The following is a 22067-nucleotide window of genomic DNA, read 5'->3' as shown; positions in this document are numbered from 1 at the left end:
TTAGGATTCTAAGCGTATGTATACGATATTAGAACTAGCATGTAATCGTTTGGAGTAATAAGGTGAAATTATTCGGTGTGTAGATAAAAAATGGTGAGAACAAGAAGCGGAGTTGGAAATGCTGATGAAAACAGGAATCAACCGCTTGTAAATCAACAAGTACCTGTCGTAGCTGATGCACCTGAGCCGATAACAATGGCTGGTGTACAAATGATGATTCAAATGATGTTGGATCGTCAGATGGAAGAAACAAGACGCCTGCTTAGGCAGAATCGTGAAGAACCGTCAATTCAAGCGGAAGAGCCCGAGGAGAATGGAGGGCAGTCTGAAGGAGAAAACTTTAGTGGGATCATTGGTCAAGACGAACAAATTGGTTATAACAACCATGAAGCATGATATGCCAAGAATCCTCAAAGATAGTATGGAGGTTGGGTAAGTCCACAACATACCTTCTTAATCAAAGTCAAGGATTCAATTAAAGCAATTGAACCCAAGAAAGTTGATTAGCCTTAAGAGTGAAGAAATCCCCAATTCCTAGAGGATGTCAATGCTTATACATTCATAAAGGAGTCATGATCCATAAGCTAGAGATGATTTCTATCATTATAAAGCCCTTGTTCTAAAATTATTCAATGATTCAATGCTAAATCAAAGAAATAAACCAACAATTGCTCATTCATATACCAAGCTCATGATCAAAGTATTAAACAAGCATAAGAGTTATAATCTATAATCATAAACATAAGATAAATGATAATCAAACATGAATCCTTCAAAACCCAAAAATATCCAAGGGTTTTAGCCCAAGTCAACCAAAATAAAGACATTATACATTCACGACAATAAAATAACAATAACAAAAGTATTTTTGCATCAAGAAACGAACAATTACTAGAAGGATGAGAAGAATATAGATCAAGCTCCCAAAAATCACCTCTAAGGTGCCTTAATGGTGGAAAAATCGAAGTATGGTTGCCAAAACCTAACCCCCAAGGTAAAATGGTGAGTAAAATGACCAAAATGCCTGAAAGTGTGTAGTTGTGCGGGTACCCTCACAAGTTTGTACGACTGAGACCTCCACCCTCGCAAATGGTGTTGAAACACTATTGGCTCTTTTTCTCCAATACTCAAGATTCCATTGGTCCCCTCCACACCTCATATTATTCAAATTTGGCTAATCACCTTCAAGCTTTAAATGGATAGTCCATGCCCAATAATAAGAGTCCATGATTCATATTTATAAGCCCACTTCATCCAAGTCTTCAACAATTTAAGCCCAATACTTCTTTGATGGATCCACCAATCCCAATAATGCCTCAAAGTCCATCAAGCCCATATCCAAACTAGAACGCAACCACATTGAGATTCCAAAACCTTGCAAAATACCTCATGCAAAATAGAAAGTACCTGACACGATAAAGAAAGAAAGATTATACATTGCAATACTAATAAAAATGGATAAAAAAAATTCTAAAATAAACTATAAAAAAGAAGAATATAAAATAAACTATCACTTTTTCTAGTCCTCGAGCAAAGAACTATTAAATCAACAATTTCAACATAACACTTAACATAAATCTTCTTGATATATTCAATTTCGATGTACATATTTGTGTCTAATCCTATATAAACTTTAAATACTCATAATCTTCATAAATGGTTATTACTTAGTAAGAATAATATGCACTTTTGAGTTTCATCGGAAATAGACTTATAGCGAAGAAACTATGATAGTTTGAATTTTTGGCAAGTTTAGTCCCTTAATTGAGAAAAGGTGGCAGCTGAGTACGCGGGGCGTACGTGTGTGTACGCTCAGCATACTCATGTGCATGATTTTGAAGCGGAGCCACCTAGTATGTTGGGCGTACCAGAGGGTACGCTGGGCGTACTAGGATCAAGGTGAAAACCCTAAATGAGTGGTGTGTCCATATTTAAAGAACATGATGGCCTCATTTCTGGCCACCATTTCCAGCCCTCAACTCTGTCAAAACCCTAATTTCCATCCCTTGAGCTTGAGTGGCCATTTGTGAGCTTCTATGTGTTCTTGTGGGATTCTTTGAGTGAAGAAGGAGCATTGAAGAGAATGGAGTTGGAGTCCAAGCTTTGGATCTGAGCTTTTATGTGGTTGGAGCATCATTTGAAGGTATAAAGCTCAGAGCTTTCTCATCCTTTTTGATTTGTGCATATTATGGTCCATTTTAGGGTTATTGGACCCAAAGCTTGAAGATTTATGAGTTGTTGAACTCTAGAGCCTAATATCTCTCCATTTGAGTGTTTTTAATGGAGTGGATTCATAAAAATGAGGTATTGGATGCTAAAACCATCACATGCATGAGATATGACCATTTTTGGGAGTAAAGAGTGAGAGTTTTTTGTTTGGGACTTCCTCAGCTATGCAAAGGCTTAAAGTCATGAACTTTATGGAGTATGAGCCATTAGGGAGTCCAGATCTGAGAGTATAACTATGGTCTTAACGGGTTAAGACCAAGAGAGTGGGAAAAACAAGTATGGACGTACGTCGAGCGTAATTCTAGTACGCCCCGTGTACTAATCAAAATTCCCCGATTAGGATTCATGTGTACGCTAAGCGTACCAAGGGAGGTACACCCCGCGTAATCTTGTTATGGGCTTTTGGGCTAAATCTCACATTGGGCCTTAAGTGTTGGGCCTAGATTTTGGGCTTATTGTGCTGGAGATTTTGATTAAAGAAATATATATATATATATATATATATATATATATATATATATATATATATATATATATATATATATATATATATGTCTTGGGCCTTTGTGCTGGGCTTGCCATTTGGACTTAACTTTAAGAATTGGGCCTTGGGAGAGCTCATTTAGTATTGGGCATTGGTGTGCCCAATGGGTTTGGGTTATTTATGGGTTGGGGAGTGGCTATCTTTAGACCTATTGAGTGAGGGTTTGGTCTTAGATCTAAATTGGGTTAATTGTGGGTTTTGGCTCAGTGTTAGAGGCCGGTGTGCAGCAACAACATTATAGGAGCTGTTCATCATCTGAGGTGAGTCTTCTCACTATACATACCTGAGTGGTACTAATAAGTGACCGTAGGGTCTTATTTGAGTTATGTGATATTATGCATTTTTCTTTGTGATATATGCTATATTATTCTGTGCATTTTGAGATCAGACCGGAGGGTCCAACCCGAGCTGTGAGACCGGAGCGTCTTCACTAAGATACAAGACTGGAGGGTCCAACTCGAGCTATGAGACTGGAGGGTACTCACTGAGACACATGACCAGAGGGTCTACACCGAGCTATAGCCATATGAGGCTTATTATTTGTGTATGTGGTATTTTGGGGAACTCACTAAGCTTTGTGCTTACCGTGTTATGTGTTTCAGGTGCTTCTTAAGATCGCGAGAAGGCGTCGATGTGATTGTACACACGAGATGGAGTTATGTTTGAGGATCCTGGATTTTTATTAAACCATTGTGGATATATGTTTTGATAAATTAATACATTGGGTTTTTTGTGAAATGTGTCAATGAGAACTATGTGATTTAAAAATGCAAATTTTGTTTGAAAATTTACAGTGTTATAAGTTGGTATCAGAGCCTTGGTTTGAGGGATTCAGATGTACCTTCAGGTGTGTCTGGACACAAACTAAGGATTTGAGAAAATTTTTCAAAAGAAATGACTTTTTCAAAATGAGAAAGAGTTTTAAAAGAAAAACGAGTTGGAGCAGTGTGCACAATCAGCCAAAGACCGAACGGTGATTTCCCAAAATACCCTTACTTATTTGTGTTATGAGATATTCATGAGATATTAGGGCTACATGCTATAGTATAGGCTAGGTATTTCATATCTTAGGGATAGAGTTGCCTGATTTGTGATGCCTTAGCCTAGGGTATGCTATTGAGTCTGAGTAAGAGTACCTAGCAAGAATCTTTTAGAGAGAGCTTTGAGTAGATGAGTAATCTAGGAGAGATACCTAGATGTGCGTTTGAGGAATCTATTGAGAGAGTAGTGAGATATCCATGAGAGGTAGGGTTTCCTGAGTTCGGTAATGCCTTTTAGAGTTGCTGATAGAGCAAGTTGTCATGAACCAAGTTTCTGGAAAATTCTACAATCATCTAGAGAACTCCGGAACAATCAAGTATACTCGAGAAGTCTCCGAAGAGATCGGGAATGCTCTACGAGACCCTGGAAGATGCTAGAATATTGTATATGTCCGTGGAACAAAGGAGAACGATCCGGAATAATCAATAGGACGCTAGACGAAGCAGAACGACCCGGAAGACTTTGGAAGGATCTAGAACACGCTAGATCATACAAGAATGATTTGGATAGTGTCGGGACGACTTAGAGATTTCTAGAGCATCGTATACAAGTCTACCATATTCTAGAGTCTTGTAAAATCTATGTATATAACAGGAAGAGTCTAGATTAGTCATGAATGATCGGGACCTAGAAACTTCCAATTGAAGAGGTGTAAGGTTCCTATAAATAGGGGGAGGACTCATTTGTCCAAACCATCAAGAAGTTGCCTTGTAAAGAAGTTGAGTTATATAATAGAAGATTTATTGAAGTGTCCCTTGTCGTAACTCTTGCTTCTTAAGTTCGTTAGTACATCTAGATCGTCGAAGTTAGCCTGACTTAGTCGGAGAAGAACTAAGTGGCACACGGTACTGATTAGTCTAAAAGAGTCATCCCGTGACACGTGGTATCAGAGCTAGGTTCGAGCAAGCAAGAGACCATTACGATGGAAGCAGCAAGTGAAGTATTCAACATTCCCCCTGTTGTCGAGGAGAAAGGAAGGAAGTCCAAGAAGAGGGATCAATCGGTAGATGCCTTGGCAAGCTTAGAAAACAAGCTTACAAGGACAGAGATTAACGTCGGTGAGATCCTTGAATGGAAGGATATTGTCGATCAATTCATTGCTGAGATAAGTGACACGAGCGATGGATTGAAGGAGACCATCGGTGTCATCAAGGAAGAAGTCCTTGGACTTATCAACACCCTGTAGAGTGAGTTCCGTGAGAAGGTAGACGCATTACAAGCCGAAGTAAACCTATGCAAGGCAGCAATTGCTGGAGGGACTATTGCAAGAACGTTTCCGCACACAGAAGCACCCAAACCATTGAAGTATGGAGGTAAACGCGACCCCAAAGAACTTGACGAATTCTTTTGGTCGATGGAATGCTACTTCAATGCTAGTCAAGTGAAGGACGACAAGACGAAGGTAGATACAACCCTACTTTATCTATGTGAGAGTGCAGCTCTATGGTGGCGAAGGAAGCATGGTGATATTGAAAAAGGATTATATAGCATAGACACATGGGAAGAATTCAAGAGGCAACTCAAGAGACAATTATGCCCACATAATGCTGAAGACATAGCGATGAAGAAACTTCGTGGGCTAAAGCAAACGGGATCCATCCGAGATTATATAGTCGAGTTCACGAGCTTGATGCTAGAGTTACCCGACATGAAGGAGAAGGACAAACTTTTCTATTTCATGAATGGACTAAAATCTTGGGCCTACAACGAGCTCAAGAGGAGAAATGTCAAAGACATTGACGAAGCTATTGTCGTGGCAGAAGATCTAATGGAATTTCGAAAAGAAAGCACGATTAAGAAGAATATTGGGGGAGAACAAACTATGACGGAACCTGAACCAAAACAAAACACACCCCAACCTTTAAATACGAAAGGAAAAGAAATCGAAGGAAGAATCCGAAGAGAAGAGCGAAAGGAGATCAAGTGCTACTTGTGTGATGGTCCTCACTTGATCCGAGACTGTCCGAAGAAAAAGACTTTCTATGCGATGGTTTTGCAAGAAGAAGAAGATGAAGCACAAATAAGCTCAATGCGTTTTCTGAACTCAATATCGAAAGATGAGATAAAATCTTTTAAGAAGGAAGAAAATAAAGGAGGGAGTCTCATGTTCGTCGAAGTTAAAGTGAATGCAAGGACCACTAAGGCGCTAATAGATTCTGGAGCAACACTTAGTTTCATCGCAGAGGAAGAAGCAAGGAAGTTGGGTATTCATTATACAAAGGAGTTGGGTCGGTTGAAGGTTTTCATCTCTCCATCTAATCCGATCCTCAGAGTTTCTCGTGGAATACCCATGAAGATTGCAGAATGGGAAGGGACCATCGACTAGATAGTGGTTCCGATGGACGACTATCGCATGGTACTAGGAATGGGTTTCCTGGATATGGTATGTCCTTGGTCGTTTGAAAGAGACATCACCCTGCGTATAACCAAGGGATCAACTATCCATATAATTCCCTTGGAAAGAAGAAAGACAAAAGCTCGATCCCTTTCAACTATGAAGATGTGTTATGACCAGAGCAATATAATCAAGAAGAATATGAAGCCAAAAAGGGAAGTTCGAATAAGCGAGGCACGTTTGAAGGAACAGGGATCCATATCCCACATGAAGAGTTACTCAAGGTTTTACTAGGCTGAGAGAAGAAATAGGAATCAAAGTACATCGAGAAATAAAAGCATGCCTTACTCGAAGAGATACTTTGGAGAAAACAAAAAGACACGAAGTAGCCCCGTGACAAGATCGAGACATATGTATAGAAGACTTGACGAGGACGTCAAGGGTTTAAGTGGGGGAGGGTGTCATGGACCAAGTTTTTGGAAAATTCTACAATCGTCTAGAGAACTCCGGAACAATCAAGTATACTCGAGAAGTCTCCAAAGAGATCAAGAATGCTCTACGAGACCCTGGAAGATGCTAGAATATTGTAGATGTCCGTGGAACAAAGGAGATCGATCCGGAATAATCAAGAGGACGCTAGACGAAGCTAGAACGACCCAGAAGACTTTGGAAGGATCTAGAACACGCTGGATCATACAAGAATGATTTGGATAATGTCGGGACGACTTAGAGATTTCTAGAGCATCGTATACAAGTCTACCATATTCTAGAGTCTTGTAAAATCTATGTATATAACAGGAAGAGTCTAGATTAGTCATGAATGATCGGGACCTAGAAACTTCTAATTGAGGAGGTGTAAGGTTCCTATAAATAGGGGGAGGACTCATTTGTCCAAACCATCAAGAAGTTGCCTTGTAAAGAAGTTGAGTTATATAATAGAAGCTTTATTGAAACTCTTGCTTCTTAAGTTCGTTAGTACATCTAGATCGTCGAAGTTAGCCTGACTTAGTCGGAGAAGCACTAAGTGGCACACGGTATTGACTAGTCTAAAAGAGTCATCTCGTGACAGAGTGGAGTTATGTACTAGAGTGGTTTTATATGTTGGTGATTTGATGCCCGAATGCTGCTTGCTTTGTGCCTTGTGGAACTCTTGATGATGGGAGACAACTACTAAGTGAATATGACGATATTTATGAGGTATATGGCTGGCATCATGAGGAGTTCTTCAGCAGCTGATGGCTGAGAAGTGTGAGAACCTAGGAAGAGCCTAGGGTGTGACCTTAGTCAGATGAGTACTCTGATAGAGGAGAGTATTAGTTGGAGAGAGAACATGTGTAACAGGATTGGTGATCGAGAAGGTTGAGCAGCTACTTAGGAAATTTGGGATGATCAGTGTGGAAAGTATGGGTAGATGTGGAAGGTAGTATGGGCCCATACTACTGAAAGTAGAGGACCCATACTCAAAACAAGGAGAATTCCAGAGGTTCTAAATAGCAGGTTAAGGGGAGATAACATGGTTCGGGTACAGAGGGCCATGTCGGTTGAGCTTCGACATAGTGCACCTTGCGAGGAAAATTGTAGGGATAGAGGGCCATGTTGGTTGAGCTTGAGAATGTATATGGTAAAATGTGGGGCCAGAGGATATGATAAAATGTGGGGCCAGAGGGCCATGTCGGTTGAGCTTCGACATAGTGCACCTTGCGAGGAAAATTGAGTTTGGATCTCAATGAGTTTGACTGGTGAGCTGCCAGTTGGAGTCGCGGGACTTGAGGAAAAGTGGAGATGATACGTTGTGAAGGATTGTGGTCTACGTTGAGTTATCGGCCGATGATTGAAATGTCAGTTTCTGTGACGAGAATTTCACTAGTTCCGATTCTTGTATGGAGCGGAAGAGATAACGAGCTTCTGGTTCCAGAGTTTGGAGGTAACCCCGAGGGGCAACATATGATTGTGATACTTTCACCAGAATATATTGTTGTGAGGTATTTCTTATACCGTGAGAGAGTCGGCAGTGGGGAATGAAATGGATAAGGACAAGGAGATGCCTTAGTTGATTAACAGATACTTTTAGCAGCATTTCCAGGTGAACAAGAGGAGTACATCGGGGCGACGGTCTTTGTTGTCTACGTTGTGTATCAACTGTGAGAGTGAGGTATCTTGCTCCTATGATAATTTTTGTGATGGATTTTTTGTTGAGGAATTGAAGACGAAGTGTGTGACAATGTATTATTTCCAGATTGAGAGTCATGACTAATTCGGGATAGTCGGGATATCCGACGGTGTGTCGGTATGGGATTTTGGGATGACTGGAAGCAGTCACGTTGGGAGGATTCCGAGGTTTTCATCTGAGATACAGGATACTTAGAGTCATGTGGTCACTATCTGAAATGGTACATCCAGCGAGCCAGTCTGTAGTGTGGTCTGTTTGGCATGTCAATGGATGATGGTTCGAACCCTAAGTAGGGGAGAACTGGGTATTCTATGTGGGAGGATCCTCACTCTGATGCAGATTAGAAGTTTGGGTTATGAGGAACTGTGGTGCGATTATATGAGACGGGAGTCATGTGGTAGTCAAGATGGTGTACACCGTGAGATGATGCATTTCGCATATTCTCAGGAGAAAATGAGTGACTTCACAACAGGTGGCCGGCAGACAGGAATCTAATTATGGTTTGTGTTCTTTGGGTGTACCAATGTATGAGTTTCGAGATGGTTGGGTTGCCAAGGTCAAGATTCGATTTCGGAGAGACTAATAGTTCGATGTATGAATTATTAGTTGTACTCCGGGAGGGACAACAATTGATTTGTCAATCAACTACAGGGTCAATATGAGTAGTTCGCATTGGCTTGATCAGTAGCAGACGGGGCTTTGGATTGTTTTCAACGTGTTCTCAGTCATCACGAATCCTCCATGCTTCCAATTGTGAGTTGGAATACTTCAAGGTTTCGAGTTTTGTGAGTGGAAGACCAGTTGTCGTGGCAAGACATTGTGAGATTTCGTAAGGGTGTATTGAGGTATCCGAGTATGATGCCCTAGGTTGTTGAATTATTATGATACTTGGGTGTGTCTGACGACAGGTGGACCATCAAACGACTATATTTTCAGATGTGAGATCATCAGCTAATGATCACCAGGCGGGAATTGTTCAAGAGAGTGACTGTACTAAGGGAAGTGTCATGTCTATGATAATTTAAGTCAAGAGTAGTGATACATAATCTGGGTTGGTGTGAGCACCTAACTATGTTGGACCGTGGAGTATTCGATAGTGAATTCAGTATGGTGATGACTTGAGGATGAGATTATGGGGTGATTAGATAGTGAACGGGTCCGAGTGGGAGTAATCATTGAGGACTGTCAGGGAGACCGTGGAGAGAGCCCATGGAGAGTAAGAGAAGGTATTGTAATACTACGGGGAGACATAGCATTCACGATGTCAGTACGAGAGAGAGTATCATGTGGCTGCGGGGAGCCGTAACATACGTGAGTATGAGACAGGGTATCGTGTGACTGTAGAGAGCCATAGCATGCGTGAGTCAGAGAGAGACGATCGTATGACTGCGGGGAGCCATAGCATACATGAGTCAGAGAGAGAGAGAGAGAGTATCATGTGACTGCGGAGAGCCGTAGCATACAGAGTCAAAGAGAGAGTATTATAAGACTGCGGGGAGCAGTAACACTTGTTAGTCAGTGAGAGAGTGGTGTATAACTGCGGGGAGCTGCAACCTTATATGACGCAGAGGGGATCTTAGGCCTGGTAGCCTTTCCAAATAAGTCTATGGGAACCTGGTGGTCGAACCAGGGGCGAGACTGGGGTCTCAACAATGCTTGGAAATCGTTGCGTTTTGAGTTAGAGAGGGATTGTCGCAAATCGTAAGGATCAAGGTGTAATGCATATGTATATTCTTGGAATATGGGTCATGAGTTGAGTACTAGGTTGGGATGAGCGGTTCCAAATTTGTGTCGGACTAGAGTTTGGTGGGTGAGTTTTGCTCTATCTGTGTGGAGGATGAGCAGGTTGGGATTTCGGGTGGATTTCATTCTGATAGGAATGTGTTTTCCATTTGATGTTTAGACTTGGGTGAACATGTTCATTGGTTTGAGGAGGACCACGACGCACATGAGGTAACATGTGGTACACGAACGAGGTCGTGTGTAGGGTTCAATTTCAAATCGGTTGTAGTAATCTCTTGGATTAAAGCGAATTTTGTGATTGTAGAGTGATATGTGCATAATTAGTCATATATTTTGTGTTAAATCTTAATGCTTTTTGAGTTTTTGGCTATTTTATTGAAAATTATGAACAAAAGGTAATTAAATATGTTTAAAAAGTATTTGTAGCCTAAAAGATGAGCTCGGAAAAAAAAGCAAGAGGATTTAGCAATTGGAACCTTGGATCTTGGATTTTGAAGAAAGAAGGATGAAGCTGGACAGCTTAACTCCTCGTAAGTGTATTGGCCATATCTCATGAATCGTAACTTCGATTAACGAGATTCAAAATGTTATGAAAACTAGACACAATTTCGTATGACTTTTGTGTTTTGAGAAAATGTTGATTCCAAACGGACTCGACGAGTTGGCCATCAACTTGACGAGTTGATCAGAAAGTTCGTGATTCTTGACGCTGACTTGCCGTCCACGGATTTTAAGTGATGAACTCGTCGAGTCGGTCACTGGACTCGCCGGGTCGCCCCTATTTTTAGAATATATATATATATATATATATATATATATATATATATATATATATATATATATATATATATATATATATATATAAACGCTTCTCATTCGAACCCTAACTAATGGGGGTAGCCTTGGACAATTTTTGGAGGCCAGAAGGGTTCTTGGTTTTGAACCATGTTTGAATCATTAGAATTTGAATTTATGTTGTTATTTGCTGTAGATATGAGCTAAAACTCATATCTTCTGTTTAGGATAGATGGCTTTATATATATGGCTTGATTTTATGGTTGGATTAATTTAATTTGGTGAGTTTTGTTTTGTTAAACTTGTTAAAGAACCTTATGTGCTAACAACAACTATTTTCTATTAATTACAAGTATATTAAGTTGCATGAACATCTCTTAATTGCTTATCTCATATAATCTATGTGAAAACATTGTTATATGCCTAGGAATAGCGAACGTGAAACTAGGGTTAACTAGAAAATAGGTAAGTTATTGTGTGAGCTTGTGTGACGAACCATCAACAAGAAGTAAATTGAATTAGTAATTTGATTAGCTAACTACAAGTCTTACTTAACCCGAATCAATAAACTAGGAAATTTATTAGTTTAATCACTTGATCACTGCTTAAATTAATTTGTTTTCTAAGGATTAGTAATACCGAACGTGAACCTAATCACACTAATCGGTAGCTAATTCCAATTAATCCATTGCACTTGCCATAAAATCAACCATAGGAATAAGGGAATCGGATCTAAATGGAAGTCTCTTTAAATTGATTGAATCTAGTCGTCTTTTGTTTTTCCTTAGTTGTGAATTGTCCTTTGTTAAAGAGTTTAAGTAGTTGCTTAAGTTTCTAGTCTTGTAAAACTAGAGAAAAACCCTTCTTTTTTACTTGTTTTATTTAGATAATATTAGTAATAATCTTAATTGTTCACCGTTCCCTGTGTTTGATACCTTACTTACCTGAACTAAGCTGCTAATCAATAGTTACACTGCCATTCATGTGTTTGTTTTTGTGTCTATGTTAGTAGGATTAAAACTAGTGCGTTTAACACACATCAAGTTTTTGGCATCGTTGACGGGGAACGGTTCAAATAGCTAATTTTATTTGCTAATTGTTATAATTTTTTATTTTATTTGTTGATTAATTTATTTTAGATAATTTAATTTTTATTTTTAATTTTTATTATGTATTTTCCAATTCTCGATGCTCTTGATGCTTTTCTTGAGGAAGTAGTACAGGAAATTGAGCAAGAAGATGAGGAGTATGACTCAGATGAAGATTTGATGAAATTTAGAAGATGGTTTGATAACATCTTGTCTAACGAACAAGAAAAATCTGAGTCATAAGAGCTAAAGTTACAAGATGAAGAAATAAGATCATTATCTTCACGCTGACGTTGATAAGGTCTTGAGGCGCTAACATCGGTGTTAATGATGACGTTGGCGCTGACACTGGTGGTCAGCGTACAAAGTGTTTGACTCATCAAATCATAAGGTGTGACCTTACAATCTCCGCTATCTAATGATCTCAAAACTAATCTTCAATGAATTCTTTAGCTTGTGCTCTCATGAGAGTAAGATTGAAAGTTTACAAACCATATGCTCTTTACCAGACATAATGAAACCTTCCGGTTGTTTCATGTAACCTTCCTCGTCAAGATCATCATTTAAAAGGGTTGTTTTCACATCTATTTGGTGAATAACCAGATTGTGCTAAGGCAATAAACAATCTAATAACAGAAATATGTGCAACCGGAGCCTACGTATCAAAATAGTCAACACCAGGTTTTTGTCTAAAACATTGAATGACTAATCGGGCTTTGGCTTTATCAATAGTCCCATTAACATTCATTTTCTTTTTGAAAATCCAACTTTTGTAGGTCTTCATGAGTCCTTTTTGCAACCATCTGGTTTAGAACCTGGAGGCAAATCAGACAACACCCATGTGTTGTTCTCAAGAATTGATGACATTTCGTCATAAATTGCTTCCTTCCAAAAGACACTATCACGAGACTCCATGACCTCTCCATATGTCTTAGGATCATCTTCAATACCATAGCAATAAGAGTATTCAAGATAAATTTCATCCCTTGAACCTTCCACCAAAAATAGTTGGAAGTCAGATCCAAAATTTTGTGCAATTTTGTCTCTTTTGCTTCTACGAAGCTCTTGTGGTTCTTGCATATTACAACCATCTTGACTTTTTGAAATTTTCACTTTATTAGTACCAAAAGTCAGATCCTTAGGCCTTTGAATCGACAAAAAATGCATCTTATCAAAAATTGCATCTCGTGATTCGATAACAGTGTTAATCGAAACCGAATCATTAGGTTCTATTACATAAAACCTATATGTCTTGGAATGTTCAACATTCTAATAAATATACAATCAATTCCACATTCTCCCAAAATTTTCTTTTTAAGCTCAGTGAGTTTTACAACTGCCTGACATCCCCAAACCCGAAAATAATTTAGATTCGGCTTTTTCTTGAACCAAAGTTCATATGAGACCGTTTTGTTCCTTTTATTTGGATCCCTATTTAATAAATAACATGTCGTTAACATGGCCTCTCCCCAGAATTCATCACTCAATCCCGAGTATGACAACATCGAGTTTACCATTTCCTTTAAAACTCAATTTTTTTGTTCAACAATACCATTTTGTTGGGGTGTGTAAGGTGTCATGGTCTCATGAATGATACCCACTGACTGGAAATATATGTGATCCATATATTCACCTCCCCTATCAGTCCTAAGACATTTAACCGGATTACCCCAATTGCAATTACACCTTGGTTTTGTATATTTTGAATTTATCTAAGGATTTGTCCTTAGAATGTAACAAATACACATAGCAAACCCGAGTGTAGTCATCAATGAAATTGACTACATGCATTTTAATTCCCAAATGAGTGGAGTGAAAATCACACATGTCACTATGTACAAGTTCCAAAACAGCTGAAATTCTAGTGCCACTATGGAAGGGTTGTTTTGTCACTTTTGTAAGCATGCGTGTTTTACATTTATCAGATGTCATATCAAAGTCTAGAATTAATCCATCTTTTGACATCTCATGCATCCTTATAAAGTTGACATGACCTAATCTTACATGCCAAAGCATAGATTTATCAACATTAGAAGCAGAAGATACAAATGCAGAATTTTGAACATGTGTGTCAACAATATTCAAACGAAATATTCTATTATTTGAATATCCAAAGCCAACAAACATTCCAACCTTAGATAAAATAAACTTATCTGACTCAATAACTTGTTTAAAGCCATCAGAATTCAAACAACTAGAACAAACAAGATTCTTGCGAATCTTGGGAACAAACAAAACATCAAAAAGCTTAATTGTCTTTCCAAAAGTAAATTCAAGACACACAACACCAAAACCACAAATAAGAATAAAAGAATCGTCTCCCATTTTCAAGCAGAGTTAATGTTTCAATCATTTGTTTATCCTTTCATACATGTTTCGTTGCCCGGGAGTCGATCCACCAAGCAACATCATCATCATGTACATAGAACGATTCATGAATGCATGAAAGATAGTAAACATAATTTTGATTATAATTATCAAAGTTAGTCAAAAACTGACCTCCATTAACTTGGGCCGAAGACCCGTTCACCTTCCCATCGGCTCCACTGTTTCCAACACCATTGTTGCCTAAGTTCACACGATAATTACGCTTGCAATGCCCAACCTGATTGCACCTCAAACAAATCATATCCTTTCTCTTTTTGTTGGAGTTGCTTGGGACATGTTCCTGCTTACGTTTTCCATGTCCTTTGTGGTTCTGATTTCTTGGTTTGTTTTCAACCATATAAACCGAGGGCTGTCCAGATTCAACTTTCCCTTTGGATTTATCAGATTTGTTACTTTCCTTCGTACGAAGAGATTCTTCAATAAAAATACGACCAGCAAGTTGAACCAATGACAGTTCCTCCTTTTGATGTTTTAAGTTATGTTTGAAGTCTTTCCATGATGGAGGAAGTTTGTCAATGATGCTTGACACAAGAATGGATTCATCCATATTCATATTGTGCAGTTTAAACTGACCGTATATGCCAAGGAGTTCATTGTACTGTTTAGTGGCAGACCTTCAATCGTCCATCTTAAAATTATTAAAATCACTAACTAGGAACTTCTTGCTAGAAGCGTCCTCATTGATGTATTTCAATTCAAGGGTGTTCCACAACTCCTTGGCACACAAGACTTCACTACAGATATCAAATAGAGCATCATACATACCGTTCAGAATGTGACCTTTGCAAATGTAGTCATCGTTGTCCCATTTCTCTCTCCTCCTTATCTCTTCAATTGTCCCAATAGCACCTTCATCAACCTCCGGTGGTCTAGGAGTAGTCAGCATGTATGCTACCTTCAGAGTAGTCAGCAGGAAGTGCATCTTCTTCTTCCAACGCGTAAAATCGATGCCTTCGAACTTCTCTAGCTTTGCAAACTTCGTGGTCATCTCGCGGATTGAGTCTCCTATCTCCAGAAACAGGAAGTATCAGTTCGAATGTTGGAGGAAATAGGGTTTACGTTGGAGATCTGGATATCACTTGGATCGTGTGAACACTTTCTGAACTGATATTTTTACCCTATCTATGGGTTGCGAGAAATTCAGCCTAGGATAATCCAAGAGGACACTTACGATTCTAGGCACAGAAATCATAAGCCAAATTACTAGAAGGATTTTGTGTTTGGTTGAAGAAAACGAGAGCTAATAATTTTCGTGTCTCATTTTTCAAAAAGAAGAGTCGTTTATATATAATAAGCGAGATGTAGGGTTTCGATATTAGGGTTGGCTGTCATCTGTTTTTTTAGAAACAAATTAAGAGTATCCAAATTAATGAGGAAACAAATCAAGGAAATCCAAATTAATGAGGAAACAAATCCAAAATTAATGAGGAAATCAATGGTTACCAAAATTGATGAAATTTGTCAATTTTACCATAATTACCTGTCTTCTAAATTAGTTAGGAGAATCACGAATTTAATGTCATAATCAATGGTTACCAAAATTGATAAGATTTATCAATTTTACCATAACAACCCATTAGAATTCGGTTTTTCCATAATATAACTAATTCAAATTTCCGTAGACCTTTTTGGGGCGCTATCCCCAAACCCTGTGTTTCTGTTGTACCAGCTTATAATTCGATCTTATACATGCATGCACTCCACATAAACTCGTACATATATCAGAGTACAAATTATGAAGCTCCTTAACTCACATGTTACTTCCAACTACATAAAATGACATGATGACACTAACGTCATCAACAAATAGCTATAGACCATAAACCAAGAAAACCAATCTACTCTAATAAATGAAGTTTTTTTTATCATATGTCACACTCTTGTTTAATTTGTCAAATGTCATTTTGTGGTTGTTTTGAATTGATTTATTTTCCACATGTCATTTTATAAGTTTTTCTATTTTTTCTAAATTCCACATAATATTTTAATGTAATAATTAAAATAAATATAGTAATAAATGAATACCAATGTCATTAATGAGCTTATCTTTTAATTTCAAAATTTTCAAAATTAAAACTCATTAGTTTTTTTGTTTATTTATTTAAATTATTTGTTTAAATTTAAAGATATAAGATATTTTCATTATAATAATTCATTTTTTTATTCTTTTTTATAAATTCAAAATTCTCAAATATTTAGACATTTATATTTAATTTATTTTTTTAATTAACTCATATAATACATGAGTCTCACAACTAGTATTTATAATGCTACCAAAAAAACATGACCATTAATTTAAGCAAAAACTCTAGCCGCATATCATTCTTCCTTACTCTAAATCTAACAATTGGGGACTAGAATTCTATTATGGAGGTGTGATCATGTCGAAAACAACAATTTATATTTTTGTTCTGAATCTAAGAAAAAAAAAAGGTATTTGACACGGCCTCCATTGGCCCTGCCATGATACCATAATCAAGCTTAAACCTAAACGTGTTTCTATCATTCCCCTGCCCAAAATGTAAGAACTTAAGGAGATGATTGTTGTGACTAATCGAAAAACTAGTTATCTTAACATCATAACCTCCTCTGAACCCTAGCTACTGAATAATAATCTTCTTGCCTGAAATCTAGGAAAAACAATGTTCGATGGTTAAATTGGTGGGATTTGAAAAACGATGAACTACAGCGTCACGAAACGTTCCAACAATCAATATATGGATGAAAAACCATTGTGGCAACAAAATGGAATGTCTCTGAGATTGATGAGCATAGCGATACAAAATCGGCAATCTTGATGAATTCACTCATTCAAATATATTTATATATCTAACTGATTTTTGTGGACAGGTTTTGATCCGCGCGGAAGATAGTCTAGATTTAATTCCCTTGTGAAACTAATTATAATTATAACCGAAAGCAACCGATTGAAGGTCTTGATCACCATGATCTCTAAAACCCCATTGCTGCTGGTTGCTGCTTATTTGCATGTCCAAAGAATCAATGGAGTAACTTGAACCTTCTTCAAAGCTCGAAAATGAACCTTCTTCCTCTTTCGGAAGCGAATTCTCATAGTTCTCCGCCATGGACTTGAAGTCCATGATATCGTTCATGGATCTTGGATCGAACTGAGGCATGTTCATGCATGAATTTCCTGATTGTTGAAACCAATTCTTCATGTCTTGCGTTTGTTGGTAAGAAGGGTGTGTTCCATTGGTGGGGTTATTGTTATCTGAATACATGGGCACATTAAGTGATCTTTGAGAGGCTTGTTCCCTTAAAGAAGTCAACTGTGATTGTAAACTAACCACCTGTGAAAGCAAAAACAAATAAGAATTGGCATCAAAATTAGCTATATAATCAAGATCAAGATTAGGGTTTTCAGTTTAATTATTTTCCATGTATACGATTAGGGTTTTCATTTGGGAACAATCAATATCAAGATAAGGGTTTTCAAGCCATTAAAGAGGATCAAAAATCATAATTTTCATTCGGAGTAATGAAGTTGTGAATTTCTCCCTCCTTCATGGATTTTCCTTACTCAACTGTGCATAACTAAGAATTACAAACCTGTTGTTGGAGTGCGAAAATATGGGAAACACAGCCATAAATGGGATCTTGAATCCGAGCTTGAGCTTCATAAGCAATAGTAACCGCAGCTTCTGAACGATCACCAACAGGCAGATGAGCAAGAAGCTTAGACACATTACTTGCACCAAAAACCCTATGAATGGCTGCAAAATGTGTAGCACCTTGTTCATGGCAAAAATAAGGTGCAAACACACAACCCTTTATACATTTTCTTCTCAAGAACTTGCAGGCACCACACGGAGAACCTGATCCTGTCATCAGAATTCAATCTTTTTTGGAAAAAAAATTAAGTTCTTGATGTTGAATTTTAAAAGGGCTTAATTTGTTTGTGTTTGATGTTGGTGAAAGTGTTATGATCAACCATGTTTTTATATAAGAAGAGGAAGGGGATGAAGGTATTGCAACGAATAAATTAATTGCAAATTGTTCCCTTGATGGCCTACAGTTTTATTTGTTTTCTTATTTATATTTGTGATTGGAAAAAAGATTTTTCAATATTAAACCCACAAGCAAAGTACCAAACCCTTTATTTAATTAATTAAATTTCTTTTATGAATTTGTTAACTTTGGGATTCCATTTTAAGCACTTAACAGACAAAATAGAACCCACCCCCCCCCCCCCCCCCCCCACACACACACACACAATACCACGCTCTTTCTAATTATTTGCTCATTCGATATTTCTAAAAGCTAAGCTTACCTTTTTTAACGTACATATAAGTATATAAACGCATTGGAAACATATTTTAGCTTAAATTAGGAAATTGTGTCGATCTGAAGACGCAAATTGCATAATTATTATTTTATACAAATTGTAACTTGTAAAGCTGCTGCTGCTTTGAATTTTGTAATCCTATTATGAACCAAAATTTGTTTATGGATGATATGATTAAAATTTAAAATAATATGATACGATTTAAAATTATATATTCAAAATTTCAAATATGATATGATCCCCACTACAAAAATAATCGGCAATAGCAGCGATGTTTTTAGCGGCGATGGAGACTTTTAGCGGCGACAAAAACAAACGCGTTTTTATCGCCGCTAAAAGTCTCGGTTGCCGCTAAAGGCGTCGCTGCTAAAGGCTTATTTTGGCGATCTGCGTCATTTCAATCTCATCCGTTGATATAAGAGATGATCCTACAACTAGGATAACATAAGAAATCCCGCGTTGTTTTCCCTCCGGTGTGTCGCCGCTAAAGAGTGTGCGTCGCCGCTAAAGGCTTGTTTTGACGATCCGCGTCATTTCAATCTCATCCGTCGATTTAAGAGATGATCCAACAACGTAGAAAACTCCGTGTTGTTTTCCCTCCCATGTGTCGCCGCCAATGAGTACGCGTCGCCGCTAAAGGCTATCGACAATAACCCTCTCTGCTCCACTTTTCTGTGTTCTCCCTTCTTGCTCACCATTGTTGTCGTCCTCATCGGAATTTCACAAAGAACTTCGCAATTTCACCCATCTTTGCTCCATTTTTCTCCTTTTCCTTTTCCTTTTCACTCCTCCTTACTTAATTTCTAGCATTGATGTGTATTTTGTGTTTGTAGATATGGGTGTGTATTTGTATGTGTATTTTGAATGTATTTTATGTATGTATATGTGTTTTTGTATGTACAATCCTATGTATATATGTATTTTTATGTATATGTATGTGTATGTATTTTCGTATGTGTATGTGTATTATGTATGTGTATGTATTTTCATATGTATATGTGAATTTTGTATGTGTATTATGTATGTATATGAGTATTTGTATGAATAGAAATACATATTAATAGCAGCGACGCCTTTAGTGGCGACGGAGAGCATTAGCGGCGACGCAACTTTAGCGGCGACCAATGGAGCATCAGCGACGAGCCAACAACGATGACCCTTTAGCGACGACGCTAGTCGCCGGTAATACTCTTATTTCTTGTAATGTCAAAAAAAATTTGATGATTAATATTTTATGGTCTAAAATATTATGATTCGAAAATATTAATTTATGGGCATTAAACTAATTTATAATATATCATCGTATCATATTCTTAAACGTATACATGATATCTTTTATTTCATGTTTTAATTTGGAGAATTTGTCAGAACCTCGAATACATGGTGGTTTTGTGTTGCGCCCTTGCATATCAAATGCAAACCCCCAACAGTTTATGTATTAGTAACTTATGAAAGATGATATAAAATGTGGTTCTTGAGTTCATCCAATGGTCTATCAAGCTCCTATTTGCCTCTTGCGGGGAAGGAAACACAAAAAAATATTGTTTGAAGTTTAGTAAGACAATTTTTTTCAATATATATTAGAAAATCTAGGAATTATGCAAGCGGTGCGCCAAACATGGGTTTTGGAGTTCCAGATTCTCAATCAAGATAGCTTGTTGGTATGTTACCCAAAACCCGAAACCATTATGGTGCCTTGACTACCTTCTTTACTTGGAATAATTTGAGAATGCAAAATGCATACTCAAGAAATTTTAGCCCCAAAGGGATAAGAGTATAGTTCTCAAAGTCGTCGTGTATTGAATCATATATAATAATAATATTTGATTCCTCGTGTTCATCAAACACTCATTACATGTGGTGTTACAGGAGGAATGGACCACGAGATAGTGTTAGGATTTGATAAATGAAATCAAAGCTCTCAACTTACATACTCGCCATCAGGATTCAGTCAAATGGCTTTTAGAATCTTACCAAGTTGTTGTGCTACTCCATTATGGGAACATCTTAAACTATTCAAAATGTTTCATGTACAATCCTAAAGAATTTAGAAAAAAAAAACATCCGTTGCAAAATATTAAATCACACAAAGGGTTTTCATGGTTTTGTTGGAAGTTCCCATATTCAAAAGCTTCCATCTTCATTCCTTCAATTTTTTCTTTTCTTTTTATAATTTTTGCTTTGTGAACATTCAACCTTTTCTAGAAATTCCTAAAATCTCGTAAATATTTACCAAAATATCATAACATCTTGCGATTGTTTGAGGATAAAATGTATTAAATCTCAACCACTAATTTTTTCAAATCTTATAGCTAAGATTTGTCATCGTGGTTCTTTATTTTTTTGAATTCCTACCTGATCTTATATATATATATATATATATATATATATATATATATATATATATATATATATATATATATATATATGTGTGTGTGTGTGTGTGTGTTGTGTGTGTGTGTTAGGGATTAAGGGAAAATTCAATAAACACAGCACAATAATAAACATGATTACGCTAAGAAGATTGAACAAGAATACAAGAATATATAACATGGTTCACTTGATCGAAGTAATGAAGCTATGTTTATGTGCAAACTATACATGCAAACTATACAGATTCTTGATTGATTATTGAATTCTATGCAAAACACTATGTATTTATTGTGCTACAAAAATCGGTCTAGGTGGCCAATTAATCGGCACCTAAACGTTTAGTAGCCTTCAACCGCTTACGAACAAAGGTTAGAGGGTTCGACTAATCGACATTGGTAAATATCGGTCAAATTCGGTCCAAATCAGACAAAATTGGGCTAACTCGGACCAAAATCGGTCCAGCTAATTAACCAACCAACTCAAAGAAGCCAGCTAGCCCAATGCATAATTGGGTTTGATTTTCAAAGGAGCCAACTCTCCTTTTATAGAATATGTGCGCCTTCTTTTATTATACAACTAGCGATGTAGGGTGCCAAACTTAATTTGATCGGTTGCAATATATGTGTTGGATTAGTGTATAAGCCCATAACTATATTTTATAAGTACTTGACCCGGTTGTGCATGAACCTTTTGGGTTGCCTTCACCAAAGCAACATGATATGATGATTTATAAATAAAGAGGTTATTATGATTTATTAATATTATATATGATTAATATATTAAAGGAGAAATCATATAGTTTAATTAATATTAGACAAGAATTAATTTTTTGGCTAAAAAGAGATTAATTAAATAAAGGGGACTGGAACTGTCAATTGTGTAATAGTTGGTTATTGGGCTGTGGATCATAGGGTAGACGAAATTAAGGTGTATGGACTCCTTGAATTCGTCCAAGCCTTATTCTAGAAGGATCCTTGGACTACTTAAGACCTAAGTTTTCCGATTAGGGTTTCAAGTTGTAACCCTAGCAGCTCAAGTATTTAAAGACCCCATGG

At 37.3% G+C, this 22067-nt stretch overlaps 1 protein-coding gene across 1 annotated transcript; it reads right to left on the bottom strand.

Moving 5' to 3' along the window:
- Positions 1-17024: 17024 nt before the first annotated feature.
- LOC145052131 (LOB domain-containing protein 14-like) lies at positions 17025-18251 on the bottom strand. The gene is made up of 2 exons (XM_078999941.1): positions 17904-18251; positions 17025-17644 (listed from the first exon to the last, which is right to left on the bottom strand). The coding sequence occupies exons 1-2, from the start codon at positions 18180-18182 to the stop codon at positions 17231-17233; spliced, it is 693 nt and encodes a 230-aa protein (XP_078856067.1). The 5' UTR covers positions 18183-18251; the 3' UTR covers positions 17025-17230.
- Positions 18252-22067: the final 3816 nt, after the last annotated feature.

Source organism: Lactuca serriola, chromosome 5 (assembly GCF_051521515.1).
Source record: "Lactuca serriola cultivar US96UC23 chromosome 5, Lser_US96UC23_V15, whole genome shotgun sequence".
NCBI lineage: Eukaryota > Viridiplantae > Streptophyta > Magnoliopsida > Asterales > Asteraceae > Lactuca > Lactuca serriola.
This window is presented reverse-complemented; position numbering and strand designations above follow the sequence as displayed.